Raw genomic sequence first — 21,396 nt, forward strand, 5'->3', positions numbered from 1 at the left:
ATGTTGCAGACACAATCCATTTTCTGCTCAGTGGACTAACGGGGACAAATGAAGATTTAAAATAGCAGTGTTCTCATCATTAAATGATCAGTCGCAGACGTGCTTGGATAAAAACTTCCCTCTCAGCTCTTGTTCTGCCCTCTGAAGTGCAATCCCTCCTGATCTACATTTCCAAAGCTTTTTTTGCTGCCAAATTCATGATTAATCATTTGCAAGGACTGTAAAGCACATTCAGGTACCATTCATATTATAAAAAGTAATGTAGTTGTAGACAAGGTATAAACCCCCCTCTGGACTGAATGGATAACTTTGTGTGAATAAGTTATAATTACTTTTTGTGGACATTTGGGTGAACACTGGTGACTAAAGTAAAGATTTTCTAAAGAATACCATTATTGCTATCATTAAGATTGATGTAAGAAGCAGTCGTGTGTAAAAAAATGATCTAATTTTGTGATATTTAACTACATTTTTATCATTACAGGTATGCTACAGCACACTATTTAAGATAAATATGAATAGGCTCTGTAAATTATAAGCATAATTTGATTTTTTTCCCCTCAAAGGTGGAAGCAAAATGGCACAGATATTGATCTTACCATGAGTTATCACTACAGGTTGGTTGGAGGCAGCTTGGCAATCAATAACCCACATAAAAATCAGGATATTGGAACATACCAGTGTTTGGCCACAAATTCATTTGGAACAATTCTGAGCAGGAAGGCAAAGCTTCAATTTGCATGTAAGTTGGGAAGATCATATTTATTAGAGCATTATTTTCCTATTAATTCTGCACATGGACTGTAATTTATTGGGTAATTAAAGCATCATTGGGGATTCTGTCCAAAAGGTTTGACTTCCTTCTGAAATGCTTATTCCTAAAAAAACCCCAAAATTTCCTGGTAAATATTAATAACAAAACCAGGCATCTGATGGCTGCTGCCCTCGGGAGCCAGAATAAAAATCAGGAAATTGAAAGGTCAAGGAAGATGAGCACAATTATCTTCACTTAATAAAGGTGTTCTCACTTTTTAGGACAGTGGTTTTGTTGTTATCCCTCAGGTAGCTACAGCTGGAGGGGGAATTGTTGCAAAAAGTTGGGCTTTGAGTTTTCTGTAGCTAATGAGGTCTAATTGAGACACAAAAACATTGTTCCCCTAATTGGCAGACTGATTTTTTTTTTTTTCACATTACCAAAGAAACACTCTTTTTCCTTACACAATGTGTAAAAGTGTGAGCTGCTCTCTGAAAAATTTCATATTTCAGCTCCCTCAGGTTGAGCACGTTGTCTATCTTGAGATGATTTAAAGTTTATTTCATCTTTGCTCCCCGTTTCACTCCTTCACAGCTTCACAACATTTTCCACAAGGTTTGGATGCAGTGACCGAGTTCTGTGAATGCCCTGGGGAGGGGGGGAACAACAGTGACAACCAAAAAACCCCAGATATTCCCTCCAGCCCTTTTTTTTTCTAGTCTAAAGCTCAGAGCAGTCTGTTGCTGGGAGAAGGCAATTGTTTTCAAAGCTCATTAATAAAACATGTGACTAAAACCAACCTTGTGTCACTATTTCAGACACCAGCAAACGGATTAATTATTAATCTTGTTCCATTTCTCATAGCAAACCTCGTGTCATAGGGGTTACACAAAGGCGATATCAGAGGTCAGGCTGGTTCACAGAGTCTCTTTCAGCAGACCTGATCAAAAGGTGTATAGCTGGTACCTCATTTAATAATGTTTTACCCTGAATTTCTCAAACAGCTTTGATTTCCAAGAGCTGGTCAAATGTAAAAAAAAATTGATTCATTATTTTACCACTTTTTCTGCTGAAACATTTTTTTCAAGCCAGACTTCCTGTGTGGGAAATTTTTTTTGAGATTTGTAGGTGAAAGTTGATTAGTGACAGAACAAATTCCATGTCAGAAAGGAGCAAGAATAGACAGCCACCTCCAAATTGTCCATGGAGTCTGTAATCCCCAAGGAACCAAGGCAGGCCAGGGAGGGAGCTGGGAAATGACCTAAGGAAAGGGAATATCCTTAAATGAAGGCACAAATGGGGTGTAAAAAAATAAAAAAAAAATGGGGGAGAAAGGAAAATCAGGAATATCTGTCAAAGAAGAAGGCTGTGGTGATTATTCAGCATTTTATATCAAGCAGTTCCTTTATTTAAACATTACACCCCCACCCAAACACTTCCCAAAGTTCCTGCAGGGAGCAGATCCCAGAGCTGGGCCTGGTTTGCCCCCAGCCCTCAGCCTGCTCTAGTCCTTCAGCTCTAGCAGCACCACAGAATCCTAAATTTATCCCATAATCAAGCACTACACCACTTTTCCAGTAGTGGTGACAGATATTTACCTCCTTCCCCGTGGAGAAGAGAGAGGACAGACAAATCAAAGGCTGTTATTTATACTGACAAGCACAAATTTACAGGAAAATGCTTCAATTTAGCAGCATCACTGCAGAACTGAGAGTTTTAAGTTGTCTTACAATAGGAAAAAAAAAAAAACCCACAGTACATGGAAAATATCATAATGACCTGATGAGAATAGTGGAACAAATTACCCTGAAACTCTTATTTCACAGTCAACATTTCCTCGTTCCTTATTTTCATGTTGCCATCCAATTTAATTCTTTGTTTCAACCAATACTTCAGGGTATATCTTAAAATCCAGGCAGGCAGGCACATTGCTGTGATGACACTTTCATTCAACACCTCACAAAATGGGATTCTTCCCAAGACTGGAATGCCTGGCACATTATTGCAATCTCCCTGATAAAGAATTGAATCAAAGCTATTATCCAAGTACCAGGGTTTATGTGTATTTGTCTCTTTACTACAAGGTAACTAACTCTGAGTTGGAGTTTGAATTAATGATACCTCCAGAAACCTATTCAACATGTCACCTAAATATATAAAAAATACTTTTTTCCTCTGTTCAAGATAGGAAGTTCTCAGAGAAGAAAAATAAATGTGGGACGAGATTAGAAATATGTCTTCAGATTCAGCTGGAGTTTGGTGCTTATCCTCTATTAAAACCAAAGCTGTCAAAGGAAAGCTGCAGGAGGAATATTGTACAGAAGGCAGTGGCATAGATTATTAAAGCTACAAGCTGAAAATGAGAGACAGCATCAGGGAGAGGGAGCACGTAAATGCATTAGGATGGCAGGCCCTTGGCATCCCCACTTCCTGCACAAGGCTTGTTTTGTCATAAATAAACTTGAAAGCTCCCTATGAATCCTGCACGTCTCCTGCTCCCCTGCCAGCACTACATTTGGAGCAGCCCACGTGTGTTTTTGCAGTTGTTGAAGTGGAAGTTTGCAAAGCTTTGGTGTCAGGCCTTGGCTTGTGCAGCCAGAGCCAAGCACGGGAGCAGGGTCCTTGTCCTTGTCCTTGTCCTTGTCCTTGTCCTTGTCCTTGTCCTTGTCCTTGTCCAGGCTGGTGTCAGAGTCCAGGACATCCCTCTGGCTGCCCTGGCTGGCTCAAGACCCTGGCAGGGGGCTCAGAAACCTTGGCATGAAGTCAAAAACACCTGTGGCTTCCATTTTAGTCCATGGAGATGGAGAAAGCTGCCAACTTTGTGTGAGGAATTACAAGCCACAAGGGTTTGAGTAGAGTGATATTTGAACTAACACAGGGTGGAAAAGTAGAATTTGGGGATTTTTAGAATAGTGCTCAAGTGGGTACAAGATGGAGGGATTTGGGCGTGTCCTAGCCTTCTCTCCCTTCTTCTTGCCCTCCATGTCTTGGTGTGATGGTGACACTTTTCTATTGGTTTAAGGCAGAGATTCACTGTCTAACACAGATGATAGGAATTGGTAATAAATTGTAAACACAGACATGTAGTTTGGAGTATATAAGGTGGGAGCTGCCCAGGGCTCAAGGGCAGATGGCCATGGCCTCCTTGCTAGCTAGAGCTCAGCGGGTCAGAGAAAGAATGTTTAGATAAGAAGAAATAAACAACCTTGCAAGCACAATCGGAAGCATTCCAGGATCCTTCTTTGGCTGTGTTCGGGCTAGGGAAGCAAAGACTCTTTATGATCTCTCTTGGGGTCACCCTGACCCTTAGGAACCCTGAGAGAGATCGACCAGGCCAGAGGCTGGAGTCATGGCCTGCCACCCACACGGCTTCTCCACGTCCAGGTCAGAGGTGACACCCAGCACAAGGTCACCTGGAACACTTCAGCTCAGCCTAAAATGAAGTCAAAGGCTTGAGAAGTTAATCTTGGAACTAGGCCCAACAGCTTGAAGGAAGAGATGAGGACATGAGAGCTTTTCCTTCAGCTTTTACACAACTTAGAATCACAGAATCCGTAGAGGACACAATTTTAAACTGCACCAGGGGAAGTTTAGGCTGGATATTGGGAAAAAGTTCTTCACAGAACGAGTGGCTGGGCTGGAATGGGCTGCCCAGGGAGGTGGTGGAGTCACTGTCCCTGGAGGTGTTTAAAAAAAGGCTGGATGAGGCACTCAGTGCCATGGTGTAGCTCACAAGGTGGTGTTAGGTCATAGGTTGGAGGTCTTTCCCATCTTTAATCATAGAATCACAAAATCACAGAATTAACAGGGTTGGAAAAGACTTTTGAGATCACCAAGTCCAGCCTTTGCCCTATCTCCCCCTGCTCATAAACCACATCACAAAATTTCATATCTACTCATTTTTTTGGACACTTCCAAGGATGGCAACTCTGTCACTTCCATAAGCAGCCAGCTCCAAAGCTTGGCCACTCTTTCAGTGATGAAATTTTTCCTAAGGCATTTTTGTTTAATGCATTTCATGCCTTAAAAAAAGACAAACAAAAACCTGTTGGGGAAAACTGCTTCAGTATGGCTTCAACCAGAACTTTCTCCCAAAGCACACAGGGGATTTGCTTTAATTATTTCCTCCGTTTTAAGCAAAAATAACTGTGTGCAAACAACTGGTCTTAAGGGAAATCCCCATAACAGGCTGCATGAAACAGCCTGTCCAGTCCTCTTATTTATTCTTTTAGTTCTCAAACACATCTATAGCAGAGGCATTAAGGAATATGCAGGAGAAATAAGAAGTGCAATTAAACAAACTAGAATAAAAAGGGACTCCACAATGAAAAAGAATCAAATGCAAACCTAATTCATAATTATTCAGGGCATAAACCCAGAAAATTCAGTATTAATTGAAAGCATCTTGCTGCTTAGGGATCTTAAATTAGATTCTCAGTCAAATTATTTTACCCTTGATGATAAAAGTCATGATGATTGCAGCTTTCTCAGACTGAAATTCTGAGAAACAACAACAACAATCTAATTTCATGCCTAGAATTGGTCACTTTGCCCCGAAGCCCACAGGAGAGCACACAGTGGAGCCATTAGACTCTGTATTTTAAAGTTCCCTACAATGCTACAGACCCAGGAAGGATTTCTCCTTGGAGTTTTTGGACTCTGACCACATTCTCCTGGTTTTCAAAGTGATGCTCAAGGGCTTTGCTTGGTGCTTATTCTCAACAGCATTTTCCTGACACTGCCACCCTCCCTGCTCTTGGCCAGTGATGATGTGCTCACAGCAGTGTGGCTGAGAGTGGCAGTGCTGGAGCACTTGGAATGAAATCTGCAGCTCCCAAGAGCTTCCACGTGCTTTTTGTCAGAGACAGAAGACACAGTTTTGCTGAAATAACAAATTAGAAGCAGTAATTCCTCCTGGACTGAGCTTTTGCCATTCCAAAACACAAAAAAAAACAGCCCATCATTAGCATTTAACCATTTCAGGGAGGAATATACTAAACCAAATCAAAGCCATTTAGTGTTTGCTGGATGGTGACAGGCTGAGCTTTAGCAGAGCCCTGTTGGAGGGGCTGGCTAGGAGATGCTCAGCCAGCATGAAAGCCCACTTTTCATCTGATTACTTCATCGTGTTATTTACCTTTGAGTGCACACAAATTACAGAAACATCACATAGCAATCCAGCAGCCTCAGAATGTCATAACCCTTTTCACTGGCAGTGTATGCTTTGAAACAGAAAATGGAAAAATCAATAGGCTTGGATCAGATAGGCTGAATTTGCAAAGTCTGGACATGCATGATTTTAAGGCTAAATGGCACCTACACTTCTGGCTGGGCTGTGTTGTGGTGCTGTGTGTGTCCAGAAATCCCTCTGTAACAATTGTATTTGATTAAAAGGTGTGCTAGCTGTTGTAACTACCACCTGGAGTAAAGCTCTCTGGGTCTTTAAGCTGATTGTTAATTCATCACAGCACACGAGGGCTGGAATACTGATCAGGCTCCCTGGCAGATGATTGCAGGAATGAACTCTGGCAGTGCCTTTCTTTCACAAAAGGAGGCATAAACTGCTCAGTTCAGCACTCAACAGGCACTCAGGGATGACCAGCTGATAACTGAGGAGCAGGAAGCAGGAAGAGCTCAGCTTGGCAGTGCCAGGAAAAGTTCATCATCAAAAATACATCCCCAAAAGTTTGACTTGGCTTTCTAAATTCCCTTTTCCCCTTTAGGGACATGTCGGGTAAAGCCATAGACTTGCCTCTATCTACAGAGAATTATGGAATGGCCTGGTTGGAAGGGACATTAAAGATCATCCAGTTCTACCCACTGCCACCTTCCACTACCCCAGATTGCTCAAAGCCCCATCCAGCCTGGCCTTGGACACTCCAGAGATACAGGGGCAGCCCCAGCTTCTCTGGGCACCCTGTGCCAGGGCCTCAGCACCCTCACAGGGAAGAATTTCCTCCCAATATCTCACCTAACCCTGCCCTCTGTCAGTTTGGAAGCTATTCCCCCTTGTCTTGTCCTTCCAGGACCTTTCCAAAGTCTCTCTCCATCTTTCTTGTAGCTCCCTTCAGACACTGGAAGGCCACTATGAGGTCACCCCAAAGCTTCTCTTCTCCAGGTTGAACAATCCCAATTCTCTCAGTCTCTCTCCACATTCTAGCATCACTCTCTACTCTACACATGCTGAGTAATGCACTGACCCCACCTCTCTGTTTTAAAAAGGTGGCCTTCTATATAAATCCTAGAATGGTTTGGGAGGGGCCTTAGAGTTCATCTCATTCCAACCCCACTTCCTCTGATGCAGAAACACATCTGAACTGCAGACATGTGGAGAATCAGCCATAAAATTCCCCCGTGCATGCTCTGCACAGCTCTCCTGGTGATCCTGGTAACACTTCCCAGGCTGCATCTTCAGGGCTGAGGAACAAATGCAACCTGCAGTGGGAACATTTGCTGTGGATCGATCCTGTCTGGAGGATGGAAGTGCTGCTGTCATCTCTTCCATATGTCACTAAATAGGCTCGCAGCCCAAAATTGCCTTTTGGACTTTTTAGCACAGGTAGAATCCAATATCACTGCAGCAGCAGCAGCAGCCACCCTCCCTGGTGTGGGGAGCTGGGGGCCAGGTTCTGAGTAAAATGAGTTACAGAAAATAAACCCTGTATTTTGTCAAAATTCTGCTTGGAGTGGAAAGAAAGAGAACTTTCATTTATCACTTCTGACTGTTATGGACACTCTGTGCCAATGCTCCAGCTCTCTCTGCAGCAGTTCCCATGGCAGGAGACCATACCAAGATCTTTGCTTAATGGATGCTCTCCATGGAGCAGACCCAGCAGCCTCAGGCTTATTTTCTTTTTTACCCCTTTATTTCACAGAGTTTTTTTAGAAAATCAGGAAAAACCTGGTGAGAACCCTTGTTGTAAGGAATATGACATTTCCAGGAGTACCAGCCCCAGCTCTCCCAGCTGTCTTCACAGGAGAGGTGCTCCAGCCCTCTGATCAACTTGGTGGCCTCCTCTGGGCTGGTTCCAACAGGGAGGGGTCTCTAAGGGGTCACTATCCCACTCTACCCACCTCAAACTGGGGCACTGGGCATTCTTCAAGGCCACTTTGAGCAGAACACATGCAGAGAACCCTCTGAAGTGATGCAATTTAATCACTCCAAGACCAACAGCGCTGCAAGACCTCACCACGCTCAGCTCATCTCCCCGTTGAGCTTCCCAGTGTTTATTTCTTTGCAGAATTCTGTGCACACAGAGCCTCTCACAGGCTCCAGGAAAAGCAGGAACCACCACTCAGCAGTGATGAAGCAGGAAGCCAGGAAGGGTTTCACCTGCCTGCTGACAGGACAAGGCAGGGTGATAATAGAACTTCTATTTTAAACCTTTGATATCACGAGAATGGGATTATGCAAATCTCCTGACATTCCTGAAGACACAAAGAACAGCCTGGAATCTTAAAACCAGAAGATATGGGCGTATCTCCATAAGGAAGGGGGTTTGCTTTCTCCATCATTCCCTTTTTTTAGTCTCTGCATTCTCAGAGCCCATGTGATGTCCATTGACATCAAGTGTCTTGTTTATTTTAAGTTGTAACAGACCAGGCACATCAGAAATTCCACTTTTATGCCCCTCCAACAGTTTAAACATCTCTCTCAGAGTCCTTAACCACTGTGTTCAAGGCTCTGCTCTATCAGCACTTGGTTAAAGCTGCTTTATCCCAGGTTAGTTCCTTAGACTTTTATTATAAAATGAGTTTTTTAATCTGTGAAACAGAGATCTACATTGCACAGAGGTTGTAAGGAGCATTACCGGCAGTGAACCAGACAGATAGAGTAGCAATAGGGAACATAGAAGTATTTGAAGATTATCTTTCAGTTCTATATTATTTACTCTTCTTTAGGTCCTTTAAAAGTGTTTATCCTAAATCAACCCATTGCCAGTTGTATTGGAAAAGCAATATATGTGATTGAGATATGGTGGGGAACAAAGCATCCACAGGTCCTGGAGCTGATAGGTTCTGATTGATAAAATTTAATTCTGGGCAAGGATAAAACCAGTCTATGTTTGCAGTCTGGGTGATTTGCTATTTTATCTGCTCTCCTTTCATTACAGACAAGATGATGTAGATTCCAACAAATTATTGAGTGAAATATCCGTGATGTTCACATCAGATTGTTCATTTTTTGGTGAGACAAAAGAAGTTATGGTGGAGGTTTACAAGGGAAAAAAATACTGAATTATTTGGAATAAATTATTGGCTTTTTTCCCTAATAAAAATAATGAAATTAATTGATCAGTTATTTTTGCAGTGAAGGTTGATCCTGTGTAATGTTTTAAGGTAGCAGATAAACTTGCCTGTTCTGTAGCTGATACTGGAGAAGGAGGAACAGTGTGTAACATTTGGACTTTTCATGGAGTGAAGGAATGAGGTCACAGGCGTTGCTTTTCTCAACACGAAAACCACATCTGGCACAGAGAATGCACTGAGCTGTAAATATCCATTTCTAAATGCTACAGCAAGAACAAATAATGTAACCTACACCTGAAATCCCACTGACAAGATTCACATCCACAAATCCCCTACATCGATCGCTTGGGTAAATCTTGAAATTCCCATTGGAAGGAATTCTTTGAGGGCTTTGCAGCTGGAATGAGGGAGGTAAATAAGGGGCGGGAGGTAACTCAGGGAAGTTCTACAAGAAATAATTCTGTGCTGGATCAAGATCTTCAAAGGGCTGGGCAGGAATTTGGGAAGGGCTGAAACAAGCACGGACATTGTCAGCAGCATGTGAGAGCTCTTTCTTCTTTGCCACTTTTCCTCTCTTCCTTGCCACTTTTCCTCTCTTCCTTGCCATTTTTATTGTGTGTATTACGAGCCTTGATTATTATTTTGTTGGTAGAAGCATTATAAAAAGAATTAGTGGCCTTAAGTGGAACTGAATCCATCAGAACCCAGGGCAGGGATGCCAGAGGTGCTTCCTGCAGGACTGGGGTACTGCTACATGTCCCCAACAACAAGGTCAAGGTCTGAGGGAAGGGAGAAGTTCCTGAACCATCTTCACATAGTTAAAAACAGGTTGCTGTAGGAGCAGTGGGAAATATGAAGGAGAAGAGAGTTTGGATAAGAATTAACCCCCCTGCCAAAAGGACATGTGACACAGCAGCCAGGGCTGTCTCCCCTGGAAGTCAGGAGAAGCAGTGCGGTTGTGGCAGGGATGAATCCGACCCTGGAGGTTCAGCCCAGGGAGACAAATCTGTCTTTAAGAGCTCTCCAATCTGGAGAAAACTCCTGCAGACGGCGAAGTGACTCTAGTGATGACAGGTGACAAATGAACTGTGCCGTGACAAGTGAGAAAACTGTTCAGGAATATAAAATATTTAACATATATTCCCTCTGTGCCCCTCCCTGGGAGAGGGGCAGCTCCTCAGCTGTGCCTCTGGCCTGCAGATGGGCTTTGGAGCAGGAGCCCTAAGGCTGTGTCAACACTTGCTGCTCAGAGCAAGTCCTGTGCTCAGCTCAGTAGAGAAATTTAATATTTTATGCTGCTTACTCTGTAAAAGCAGGGGAAAAAATAACAAAGGCCAGATGTAGACCAGCTCTATAGCTTCACAGCAGATGTTTCTGTGCTCTGGGTTTGTTGGTGCATGAACAAAAATCAAGCCAGCTCAGGGTTTTTCCCCCTCTCACCTCACCCTCCCTGTTTAATTTAATTGTGACCTTCCACTTTTTTCCTCTACAGAAGCTTGATATTACTTTGTAAAGGGCATTTTCACTTTTTAATTGAATAAGGCAATCAGACTGTGGCAGAAATTATTGTTCCCCACCTTGAAAATTAGTGCCTTGGTTGGCCATTCAGATCATTTAAGTTGAACTGAGGACCTGGGGCCTGTGTTTATCCTGAAGTGTAAATTACAGATCCTTGCCCTTGGAAGCTCCAAAGTAATTTAACTAAATAAGGAAGCACTGATGAAGGTCTTTGGATGATTACACAGCTTTGGAGAAGGACAGGACCCAGTGATTGTGGTTTTCCCTCTCTTTTTGACAAGCAACTCCATCAGGGAGTTTTGGGGCACAGGGCAGCTTTCCCTTTACCCACTCTGGGATGCAGTGCTCCCCTAAGGTGGAAGTGAGAACAAAAGTGGGAATTCCAGTGGATTTTTAACCTGTCCTGGTGAAAGGAGACACTCAGGCATTTCCCAGGCTACTCCTGGCTGCCTGCTTCAAATCATCCAGACCTGAGGTGTTAAAGGCTCACGAGTGCTTCAAATGGAGCAGGGGAACTCAGCAGGTGTTGAGGAGAAAATCCAAGTATTTAAAAGGCAGGAAATGGGAAATACTAAGCAGCTTTCAGACACCTTAATTAGAGATAACACCGCTCTTAATCTCAGAATTGAATTAATAGAAAATCAATTAGAACATTTAAAAAAATTGAGATTAGATGCTAACGGGAAAAGATTAATGTATTGACAGTATTAGCAAGACAAAGGAACTGTCAGAGGGTTTGTTCAGCAAGTTTAGTGCAGTTTGGAAAGCTGAAAAAGAGAGTTTACTTTGCAGTGGAAGTCGTAGGGAAGGAGATTAGCCATTCCTTTGGGAGACACTTGGAGAAAGAAGAATATTTCCATAACACACCCTGTAGTATCCAGGCTGTAAGAGATTGGTGCTCATCTCCTACAAGGCAATTCAGTACAAAAATACTCAGGAGAAGCAAAGAACAGGGATTGATGTCCAGGAGGGTCTGGGGTGGTTTGGATAGGCACAGCCTGTAGCTAAAAGGGCTTTAACCCCCAATTTTTTGGGACTTCCTTTATGTGAGAGAAGAAATAGCAAACCCAAAATCTGGAAGCATGGGGCCTTCCAGAATTTGAGATAATTTAAAAGATTCAATAGGCTTCATTTTTATTATTTGTAGTTATAACAGACCTAAATTCTCTTATTCAGGCACCAAACTCAGACACAAATGGGGCCCCTAACTCATTACAGCCAGAGCAAAAGAAGGTAACTAATTGTCAGCTGATAACACAGGTGCTGGAAAAAACTCCCAGCAAATCGTAACCAGGAGCTTCCTTGGAAAAGTGCTGAGCTTGTCCTTTGTACCCCATTTCCCCGTGAGGAAATTCCTGTTGTGCTGCATCACTGCAGGAACACCTCTCCCATTGCAATATATCACAGGCAATAAGAGGCACAGAAGAAAAAAAAGGGACCAGAAATGATCCATCACAATTTGACACAGGCACATGGAAATGTGAGGAATTGTATTGATTTGTCCTCAGGAGCGTGGCTAATTTGTAAGGAGCTCTTACTCTTCATGCCTTAACATTCATTGCATATTTCAATACCAAGTAATTGCAACCATTATATTTGGGATTATGTAATGACAAAACATTTATGAGGGGAAAAAATATCAAAAGTTCAAGAAAGCATGAAATCATATTAATTCAGATGAACCATGGTAATTATGCAAGGTGATAAATTGGAGTTTCTCTAATTGTCTGTAACAATTTCATATATTAAAACACCCAAGATTCCTTGGTTTCCTTGGAGAAGTTCTATGCTCCTTCTTAGGATGGACTGGTTTGGAATGGGTGGATTTGGGTGGATTGTCCCTGAGCAGGTTCAGGAATTTCAAGCACGGCTGGGAGGTTGAAATGAACGAGTTGATGCTTGTGATTTCGTTTTTGTTCCTATCCAATATATTTAAGTATTAGTTCCCTAATCCCAGGAAAACTGACCTTTCACTCTGTTGTGTAGTTAAATCTGCTACTCCGACACCTGTAAGGCAGTTTTATATTAAAATAAACCAAACAAAAGAACCAGATGTGTGGGTAATAGCGGTGGTGGGGAAATTAGAATTAATATATTAATGAGAAATCAGCAACTGGATGTTGCTTGGAGCAACCTGGTCTAGTGGAAGGTGACCCTGCCCATGGCAGGGGGTGGAACAGGATGGGCTTTAAGGCCCAAAAGCACTATGGGATTTATGATTATCTCTACTGTTATGAGCTTTAAAACATTAAGGAAAAAGTAATGTATGGCTGAACCAATTAATTAACCTATTAATTAATGGAATTGCTTCAGCAGGAAAGTTTTCTGTCCACCACTTCCATTTTGTTTCTGTCTCCAGAGACCATTTCTTCAGGCAAACACCTCACTCAGCCTGGGTTTGCTTCTCTCACTGGCAGGTTTGTGCTCAGCAAAGTGACACCAATGGTCACCTTCATCCAACACTGATATTCTTCTCAACCTCTGGTTTTATTCTGTTTAAAATCTACCTGGAAGACTTTCAGGCCATAAATCAGGATAAAGGCAGGTTGGATGGGGCTTGGAGCACCCTGGGATAGTGGAAGGTGTCCCTACCCAAGGCAGGAATGGAATGGGATGGGCTTTAGGGTCCTTCCAACCCAAACCTTCTGTAATTCCATGATAACATCCTTGACCCCAGAGGGTAAAGCTTGGTTACAGCAGGTGAAAAATGCTCTGACCCATTCCTTCTGCCCACTCCTCCCTTTATTCGAGGAGCTGACAGCCTCCTCCACCTCAAGAATCCCTGCTCCCATCCAAGAAAGCCGTGCCATTCCCTGACTCCACCCCACAAAATGCCAAATGTTTGGGGTTGTGTGAACACAGCCCCTCCTTGCTCAGCCCTGCAACATCCCAGCAGGAGACGAGGCTGTGCCACGCGCAGCTGAGTCCTTACATTCCCACTCTTCCCTGGGAAGGATCACTTGTGCATCTGAGCATTTTGCTTGGCCTCCACGACCTCATTATCACATCCAACTGATTAATCGTGCTCTACCAAAAGCAGTCTGCCAACATGCACAGATCTGGGGAGAAAAAAAAAGTGGGTTTTTTTGTTCAAACTCGCAGCTGAGAGAGCAATGGAGTGTGAGGGAACTCGTTGTTCTTCAAGTGAGATAAATACAAAGAATGAAAGGAATTATGTAGGAACTAGGTGATAATTTATTTATAGATCTCTGCAGAAACACTGAAGTTAGCAAATATACCATCTGTTAAATAGTCATCTTATTCCTAAGTGCATATTAGCAATCTAAATGTGTGCCAAACACCTGATCTTAGCCTTCTTAGTTGATACTCTTTTTGACAAGCAACATTCTGCTTTATTAGGTTATGTCATGTTACGTTACAGAGCTGTGCTAGGGAACAGGAGCTGGAAGAACACAGTGGTTGTGCTCTCTTGGTGGAAATGAACACCCAGGGCAAGGAGAAGGGGTTTTGACAGCAGCCAGAATTTCAGAATAACAAGAACAAAGTAGAATATCTGTATTTGTATCCTCAGGTAATTTTTTCCCCCTATATATATACACTTAACACATTTCAAATTGCAATAAATCATTGAAAATGCAACCCCATAGGTTGGAAAATAGATGGAGAAATCTTTGGGGCAAAAACAGACATTATTTCTGAGGGTCCACGTCTTCCCTCTCTCTTCCACCTGGACTGCAAAGCAAAAGTAGATTATTTTATAGCTCATTATCGAACCCATTTGAATGAGGTGTCACAATATTCCATGGGAGATGATGCCTGCCTGCAGGAAGAGTCCAACAAAGATGAAAACAGAGGCAACACTGACTCTACTAATGAATTCTCTTCATCTATTTTGCCTTGGTTTGCTCCTTCAGAGGTTTGGGGTTCTTTTGTTCTTCAATGATTTTTTATTACAGAAAGAGGCACTGAATAAATTCACTTTGTACAATTATCTATCAAAATCAATCAAAGCAAAAGATCATTTCTGGTTTGGCCTGTGAAATTCTGGGGACGTGAGGGTTTGTAAAGGATGCAGAGTGATGAAGATCTCAGAGTTAAGCAGTGCAATGAATTCTTTAAAGAAAATGTCTTTTCCTAGAGGCCTTTAAAAATTGGGTTAAATAAGGACATTGCATATTTGTCCCTGTCATGGCTGAGATGAAGAGATTAAATGATGATTTATGTGCCTCCACAGCTGCTTTTTTATACCTATGATTAATAAGCATAAAGGGATGGAAATCTCCTCTCCCTCACTGGAAAATCCGAGTTGCTTTGTATAACAAAACTACAAACACGCCATGAAAGACCCCAAACTCCTGCCTACGGATTTTGATCCTCAAGGTTGAAAAGTGGAGATTAAAAAGGCACAGCCAACTTCTTCCCCACATGGGTTCAACCGAAAGGGAGTGGGTTTTAATGGGATATTGGGGAAAAAATTGTTCCCTGGGAGGGTGGGCAGGCCACAGGGTGCCCAGAGAAATTGTGGCTGTCCCTGGATCCCTGGAAGTGTCCAAGGCCAGGTTTGGAAGGGGCTTGGAGCACCCTGGGATGGTGGATGCTGTCTCAGGGGTGGGGCTGGATGAGCTTCAAGGTCCCTCCCAACCAAAGCATTCCATGATTCCATTATACAATCAAAAATGGTCCTGCTCCCTGTAAAACAGTGGATCCCTAAGAGATCTCATCCTCCTGCTTTTAATTATTCAAGTCAGGGACACTTGTCATGGTTTTAATGGAGAGACATGGACAGGTGACACAGCACCTAAAATGAGAGTAAAACTGATAACATGACATATTGTGTCATTAAACTAAAAATTGCTACTAGCAGCTCATTACTTTCCAAAATCTATTCCCATTTCAGAGTGAGGTATTACACAGTTAATTCTCAATTGTCAGGAAAACCTTTTCCTCCTGCTGCACTGCGCTTCCTTTATTTTTTCTCCCTCCTTTCTCAGATGTCTCATAACAACTGAAATTTTATTCTCAGAAAAAAAAAAAAATAGGGCTGATTTCTCACAGTGAAAATATTGGGAAGAATTACTTAGACTGCAGAGATTTTCCATACTGCTCCAGCATTTTTGGGGGTTTAACTCTTTTGTAATAAGAAATTGCAGTTTGTTTCATATTAGCAGCTGAGGGAAAGAGATAGGAAAGGGAACTGTGACCATCTTTGTTGTTAGCACCTGAATCCTAAAAAAATCTGAATTTTTGCATCTTTCTAGTATTTAAAAAAAATAATATAATAAATATGAGAATTTGAGGATCTTTTTCCCCCTTGTCCTAGGGCATAAAACCTCAGACCAGGCACCCCAAGCAAATCTTGACAGGAATTCCAGGGACCACTTTTCCACACAAGTATTTGATGCTGGCCTTTTTCTTCTCAGAAAATAATTGCCAGAAAAGAAAGAAAATGTGGTAAATTTTCTCAGATGAAATTTTCAAAATGAGTAAATAAATCCGCACATTCAGAGACTGGACTCTAATGAAGCCAAACTAATTAATCATAGTACACCCATCTACTATTTTGTCCTTTATTTAGAATTACAGGATGGAATACAACTAAATAAATGAATTTTTTCTATTTTTCTTGGCCTTTCTTATGTTTTTTTTCCCCCTTGGACTACCCATAATCCAAGGCAGAGCTGTAGCCAGCAGGCAATTAAAAGAACATCAGAGTTTAAAACCCTTTCCCCGTGTATTGACAGGCCCCATCTATTGTGCTATGACAGCACGAGGAGGTGCTACAGGTGCTTAATTCAATCCAGCCCCCTCTGAGCAGACAATGTCTTCATAGGAGACCAATATCCAGGAGATGAAGAGGAGGAAAAGAAAAATTAACTGTGTAAAGTTCAGCTAAGGGGGAGAAAATTGATATATTGACATAAATAGCTGAGGCTGTACAGGTAGTAATCGTTATTGCTCTGACCAACGAGGGCTGTTTCTCTCTATTGAACTCTGGCTCAGGTTGGTGTTCAGCTGATGAAAAATGGAACAATTGTTTGAAACAAGAATCTGCAGCAAGGTAAATAAAATGAGCTTAGAGCAGGCAGTTTACAGCTCTGTGGTATAAAGAGGTTTAAGGGGAAGCTGATATTTATTGTATTAAAGCATATTTTGAATGAGTTTCAAGCAATCATTTCCCAAATGGCTCTATGAAAATGGAAAGGCTTCTCATTAGGATGAGAACTGGATGAAAAAGTAAATAATCTTTTTTTTTTTTAAGCACATCTATTGTGTCATGTTTTGTAATTGAATTAAGGGGAATCAGGCTGATAATTCTTCAACATCTCAGTGAAACATGAGGAAGCAGCAGATTGAGACATGGTGAGAAATAGACATTAAAAGCCATAAAAATCACTTGTGGGAGATGGGCATGGACAGGAGATTTCCCACTGCAAGTCCTCTCTTCCTCCCCTTTAAAACCAGTGCTAAATCTCAAGGCAATTAAAACATATCCAAGCACTGCAGCCAGTTTGGGCCAGCCCAGAATCTTAAAGAAAACAACATATTTTTATCATCATTTAAACCTACACTCTGTGGGAGTCCGGCTGATCTTTAATTATCACTTGTATATATAGAACACAGCTGTTCTCTATTTCTGTAGAAAACGAAACACTACAAAATGCATTTTTTTTTTCCAACTCATGTAGATTAAGTCTTGCAATTTCCAAAAAATGATGCTGGAAAAAGTAGTGGAATAATAGACTGGCTTTGCAAATAGAAATTGTAAACACAACTTCGCAAAGTTGCAGTAGAAATGCTGTAGGAATAAATATTTTGTGAATGCCAAAGGGCTCAGTAATGGTTGGACTGGAGGATCTGGGAGGTCTTTTCCAACCTTAATGATCCTGTAATTCCATGCTACAGGTTGGACAAGCTATTCTTGCATACAATCTCTCAATGAAATTAAATGCTGCTGTGCAATACATGTATAAATAAATTATAAATAAATAAATTGGATAAATTGGGATGCAGTTACGAATAACTCTGATGGACAATAACCAGGCCTTGTTTTCTCCTTTTCCCTCAAGACCTGGAAAACTTCGAGATGAGACCGAGAAGCCCGGTGTCAGTGAGAGAGGGACAAGGAGTGGTCCTGCTCTGTGGAACTCCCCCCCACCACGGAGGTACGATGGGGGACAGCCTGAGCAGCCCCTGCTCTACCTCAGGAGCAGCAGAATTCCCTGTGGGATTAGCACACTGGAATTTGCTCGTGCATCAGCTACTGGGGTTTACAACAAATTTGGATTTTGTTTCTTCAAAGGACACTGGGTTCACGCTTTTTTAGGGCCCTTTTTTATTATTTTGTCAGGGAGTAGTGATGCCTTAAGGAGCTGGAACAGAGGCTATATGGGATTAAGAGAAATAAAGTGGATTTTTACTGAAGTGCCTTCAAAGGCCACACCCTGGCAGTACCCTAGCCACAGTCGTGGCTCTGCCCAGATGGCTCCAAGGTGGAAGCAAAAAAGGGCTTGGTCACGAGATCTCATATTTTTCTAAGTTTCAGTCCATTTGCATACAGGCACCAACTGTCCAGTTAATAGCTTCAAATGATGAAGTTTCATCCTGCTTGCTTGCTTGCCCACCCTCCTCTTTTCATGTTGTTCATGCTTTGGGCCTGAAGTTTGAAGAGATTGTCCTTGAGTCTCCAGCTAGAACAGAATTGTTTTGTCTTCACCACCCTGAGAAAAGATCCCAGTAACACTTAATAGAAAGCTAAAGCTGCACACCAAAACAGGACAGAAAAACTTAAAACCCAAGGTTCAAATTTAACCTGTCATTCCTTGGGACACAGCAAGGACAGCATGAAGACTCTCTGCTGACATTCCTGGTTATCCCAGGGCCTTGGTCCTAATGGAATGGCAGAAAGCAGCCCTCAGCAATTCCTCCTACACCAAAACTACTCCAGGTCTGCATGGAATGGCTCCTTTCCCCTTAATGCTTGCTGCTGCAGTGCCCTCATTTGAATCCTGCATCAGACACAGTGGATTTGTCTTGAAGGTTTGGGTTCTGCTCTTGAATCACTGATTTATTCCTTCCTGATAATCAGAGTATAATTTAGATTGGAAGGGGCTTCTGGGGATGTGAACTGCCTGTTTAAAGGAGGGCCTAGATCAGGTTTCATAGTAATTGTCAGTGCTTCAGATGGGGAATGAAAAGGAGTTTTCTGATTAATTATTTGGGGGTGCTCACCGTAAGACCCTCGAGATCTTCTTTTCTGGGTGGGGTAAATCCAGGTGAAAATTTTACCCAAGTAAAGCAAATATTTATTAATAGAGGGGAAATATCAATGACATAGTTACCAAATTGTCTTTTTCTGCTCTTAAAGAATGAGCAGCTCTTGGGTGACTCACATTCTGCTTTTGGAAGCAGTGACCACGCATCCACAGGAGCTGCAGTTTTCCATGTCCTGCTCCCAATAGTCCTCAATCCTTCTTAAAGAAACAGAGTTATAAGTAAAGTCCCAGGAGAAGGTAAATAGTCATGTGGAAAGAGGAGGCAGTATTTCAGAGAGGGAGAAAAACCCCATCAATCAATAGGAGCCCCTCCAGTGCTATGGAGAGGCAGTGTCAGCTCACTGGGTGTTTACAGCCATATGAAAGGAGGATATAATCAAGGAGACGAAGTGAAACATGGTCCTTAAGGGCACAAAAGGCTTCAAAGAGTTTCTCAAATGTATCAGTGGGACAGGCAGAAAGACAACACATCCATCCTGCAGCCACTGAACTATCTATTTCCCTCCTGCTGCAGGGTAAAATTATGATTTGACAAATAGGAAGGAGGAGAAGAAAACATTCAGAACAAATAGATAGTTACCAGGTGAGTTCCCCCCAGATTAATTGAACTGACAACGTGGTATCCACCAGCAAAGCCTTTCCCAGAGTGTTCCTGCAGCTGGGGCTGGGAGCTGCTGACCAACAGGCCTGGAAAATCCATTCCCTGCAATAACAAGTCCCCAGAGAACAGAGCCTGAGTCCTTTTGTCATCCCTAAACACTCAGTTCAGGATCCAAAATTATATACCATGGGGATGAAGTACATGGTGTGAGCCATGACAAGTCAGAAACATTTCAAGATGCTTGGGAAGTTGTTTTTGTTGAAAAGGATTGTATATTTAGGTTTTTTTTAATTGCAACCCTTGCCTCCACCTCACAATACCTACAGAAGGAAGGATTACGCACTGTGCTTCCAGCTCACATTACAAGAGTTCTGTGCAGCACTTTAAATGTGACAGGAATTAGAGAGATGTCAAGGAATTTGGAAGATAAGCCCTAGCAGCAGGGAAAGAGTTGCCTTTGCTGTGATGTAATGACTTGAAGGAAGACAGGAACCTTCTGTACAGCAGTTGTTTGAAGCAGCTGCTATTAATATAGGAAATTTGAAATAGGAAGCACTGGGTAAAACCTCCTGCCAACCTCTAAAAGTCAGGATAACAATAGAAGAAGAGGAATAGAAAAAATAGAATGGAAAACAAGGAGGGTTCATTAATTCAATTCCTCCCATATAACATCAAGAAGATGGAAGGAGAGCTGCAGAAGTGTTTCTACCACCCATGGTCTCTAGGGAAGTGTCTCACGTCTCTTTCTCACATTGCCAAGTTTATCTGGTCTTGCACCACTGGAGTTAAACTGCTCACAGGGAAACTCTACAGAGCTCATCAGGACACTCAGCTGCTTATCAGACACCAAAAGTGTTGGTCCATGGTCAAAAATATTTAAAATATTTAAAGCTCAATTAGAATTAAACTTAATTTTCCATTAGAGGTGACAAGGAAAGATGTGCTGCTTCTTTTTTTGTGTGCTGGTTTCTTAACTGAGAGCACTGCTAACCTGTTTTTGTACAAGAGAAATGAGTGATTTGTTCAAATAGAGGACAAAAATATATTAGTCAGCTATAAACCAAAAACAAACAAACAAAGCCCACCATGCAAAAAAACAAACATACAAAAAGGCTGCTCCAGCAGCTTTCACATCAGCTTTAAAGCATCTCAGAGAACAAAAAGAGAATTCCATATTGCTGTGAACTAATATTAGGACTTTCAGGAGTGATCAAACACAAGCATGAAAGAAAAGAATACCCACCCAAGTTTGTATCTTAGATCAATTAGGACATTAAAAATTACAGTTAACAGACAAAAAAAAAAAACCCCATCACAGTCTGTAATTAGTTTTTAAAGCAAGAGCAGGGCTGCCCCGGGTTACCTGACCCACCCCAAACCCTTTATTCCCTCAGCCTGCCCCTCCTCACTAATTTATGCACCGGTGCCTCTGGTTATTTATGAGGCTCATTTCCACACCTTGCCAAGTTCAGCTCTGCCATCCCTCTGCTTGTTAGTGAGGCTCAGCGGGGCAGGGGGACCAGGTGAGCCGGACTTTTTCCTCAGCCTCATCCCATCTCTGCTTTCAGTTCTTTGGGTCAGCCCTTTTCCCTGTGTAATCAACATATAGCAATATTTTATTAGTGAAAAAAAAGTGGTTTCTAGAGAGCTCTGAGGTAGGGAAAGGCGTGGAGGGAGGAAGCTGGAAGAAGCTTTAACTTCTGCAGATACACACGAGCTTGACCTGCCGGTGCTTATGAAGCTGCTGCCTAAATGGTAATACTTGACACAAGACTATGGGGTGGACTGTTGTTCATTTATTTCCTTAGAAGTGAAGCCTGATCTAAAGCCTGTTTCCTCCGAGCTGGCTCCCTGCAGAGCTTTAAGGAAGTTGCTAATCTTGTTAGGAGCAGCAGGATCACTCTGCATTTGCATTTATTGGTGTGGAAGAGCTGCCAGGGCTGGGAGTGGGACGGAGGCTCTGGGCTTTCCTGTGTGCTGGCATTGCTGTAGGGAGGCTGAATAAACCCCAAAACACTCCTAAGGATGTGGGAGCCCTC

At 42.3% G+C, this 21,396-nt stretch overlaps 1 protein-coding gene across 6 annotated transcripts in view; it reads left to right on the plus strand.

Moving 5' to 3' along the window:
- The window catches only part of CNTN6 (contactin 6), a 125,974-nt gene that overhangs the window by 49,179 nt on the left and 55,399 nt on the right, over positions 1 to 21,396 (plus strand). For 2 of the 6 annotated variants that reach the window (XM_068202325.1, XM_068202329.1), the window contains 2 exons: positions 618 to 742; positions 17,551 to 17,646. In XM_068202325.1, the coding sequence (XP_068058426.1) occupies positions 618 to 742; positions 17,551 to 17,646 (221 nt within the window). Of the gene's footprint in view, positions 1 to 566; positions 743 to 17,550; positions 17,647 to 21,396 lie in introns of all 6 variants that reach the window. The other 4 variants (XM_068202324.1, XM_068202327.1, XM_068202326.1 and 1 more) reach the window with 3 other exon arrangements.

The sequence above is a fragment of the Anomalospiza imberbis genome, chromosome 11, assembly GCF_031753505.1.
Source record: "Anomalospiza imberbis isolate Cuckoo-Finch-1a 21T00152 chromosome 11, ASM3175350v1, whole genome shotgun sequence".
NCBI classification, from domain to species: domain Eukaryota; kingdom Metazoa; phylum Chordata; class Aves; order Passeriformes; family Viduidae; genus Anomalospiza; species Anomalospiza imberbis.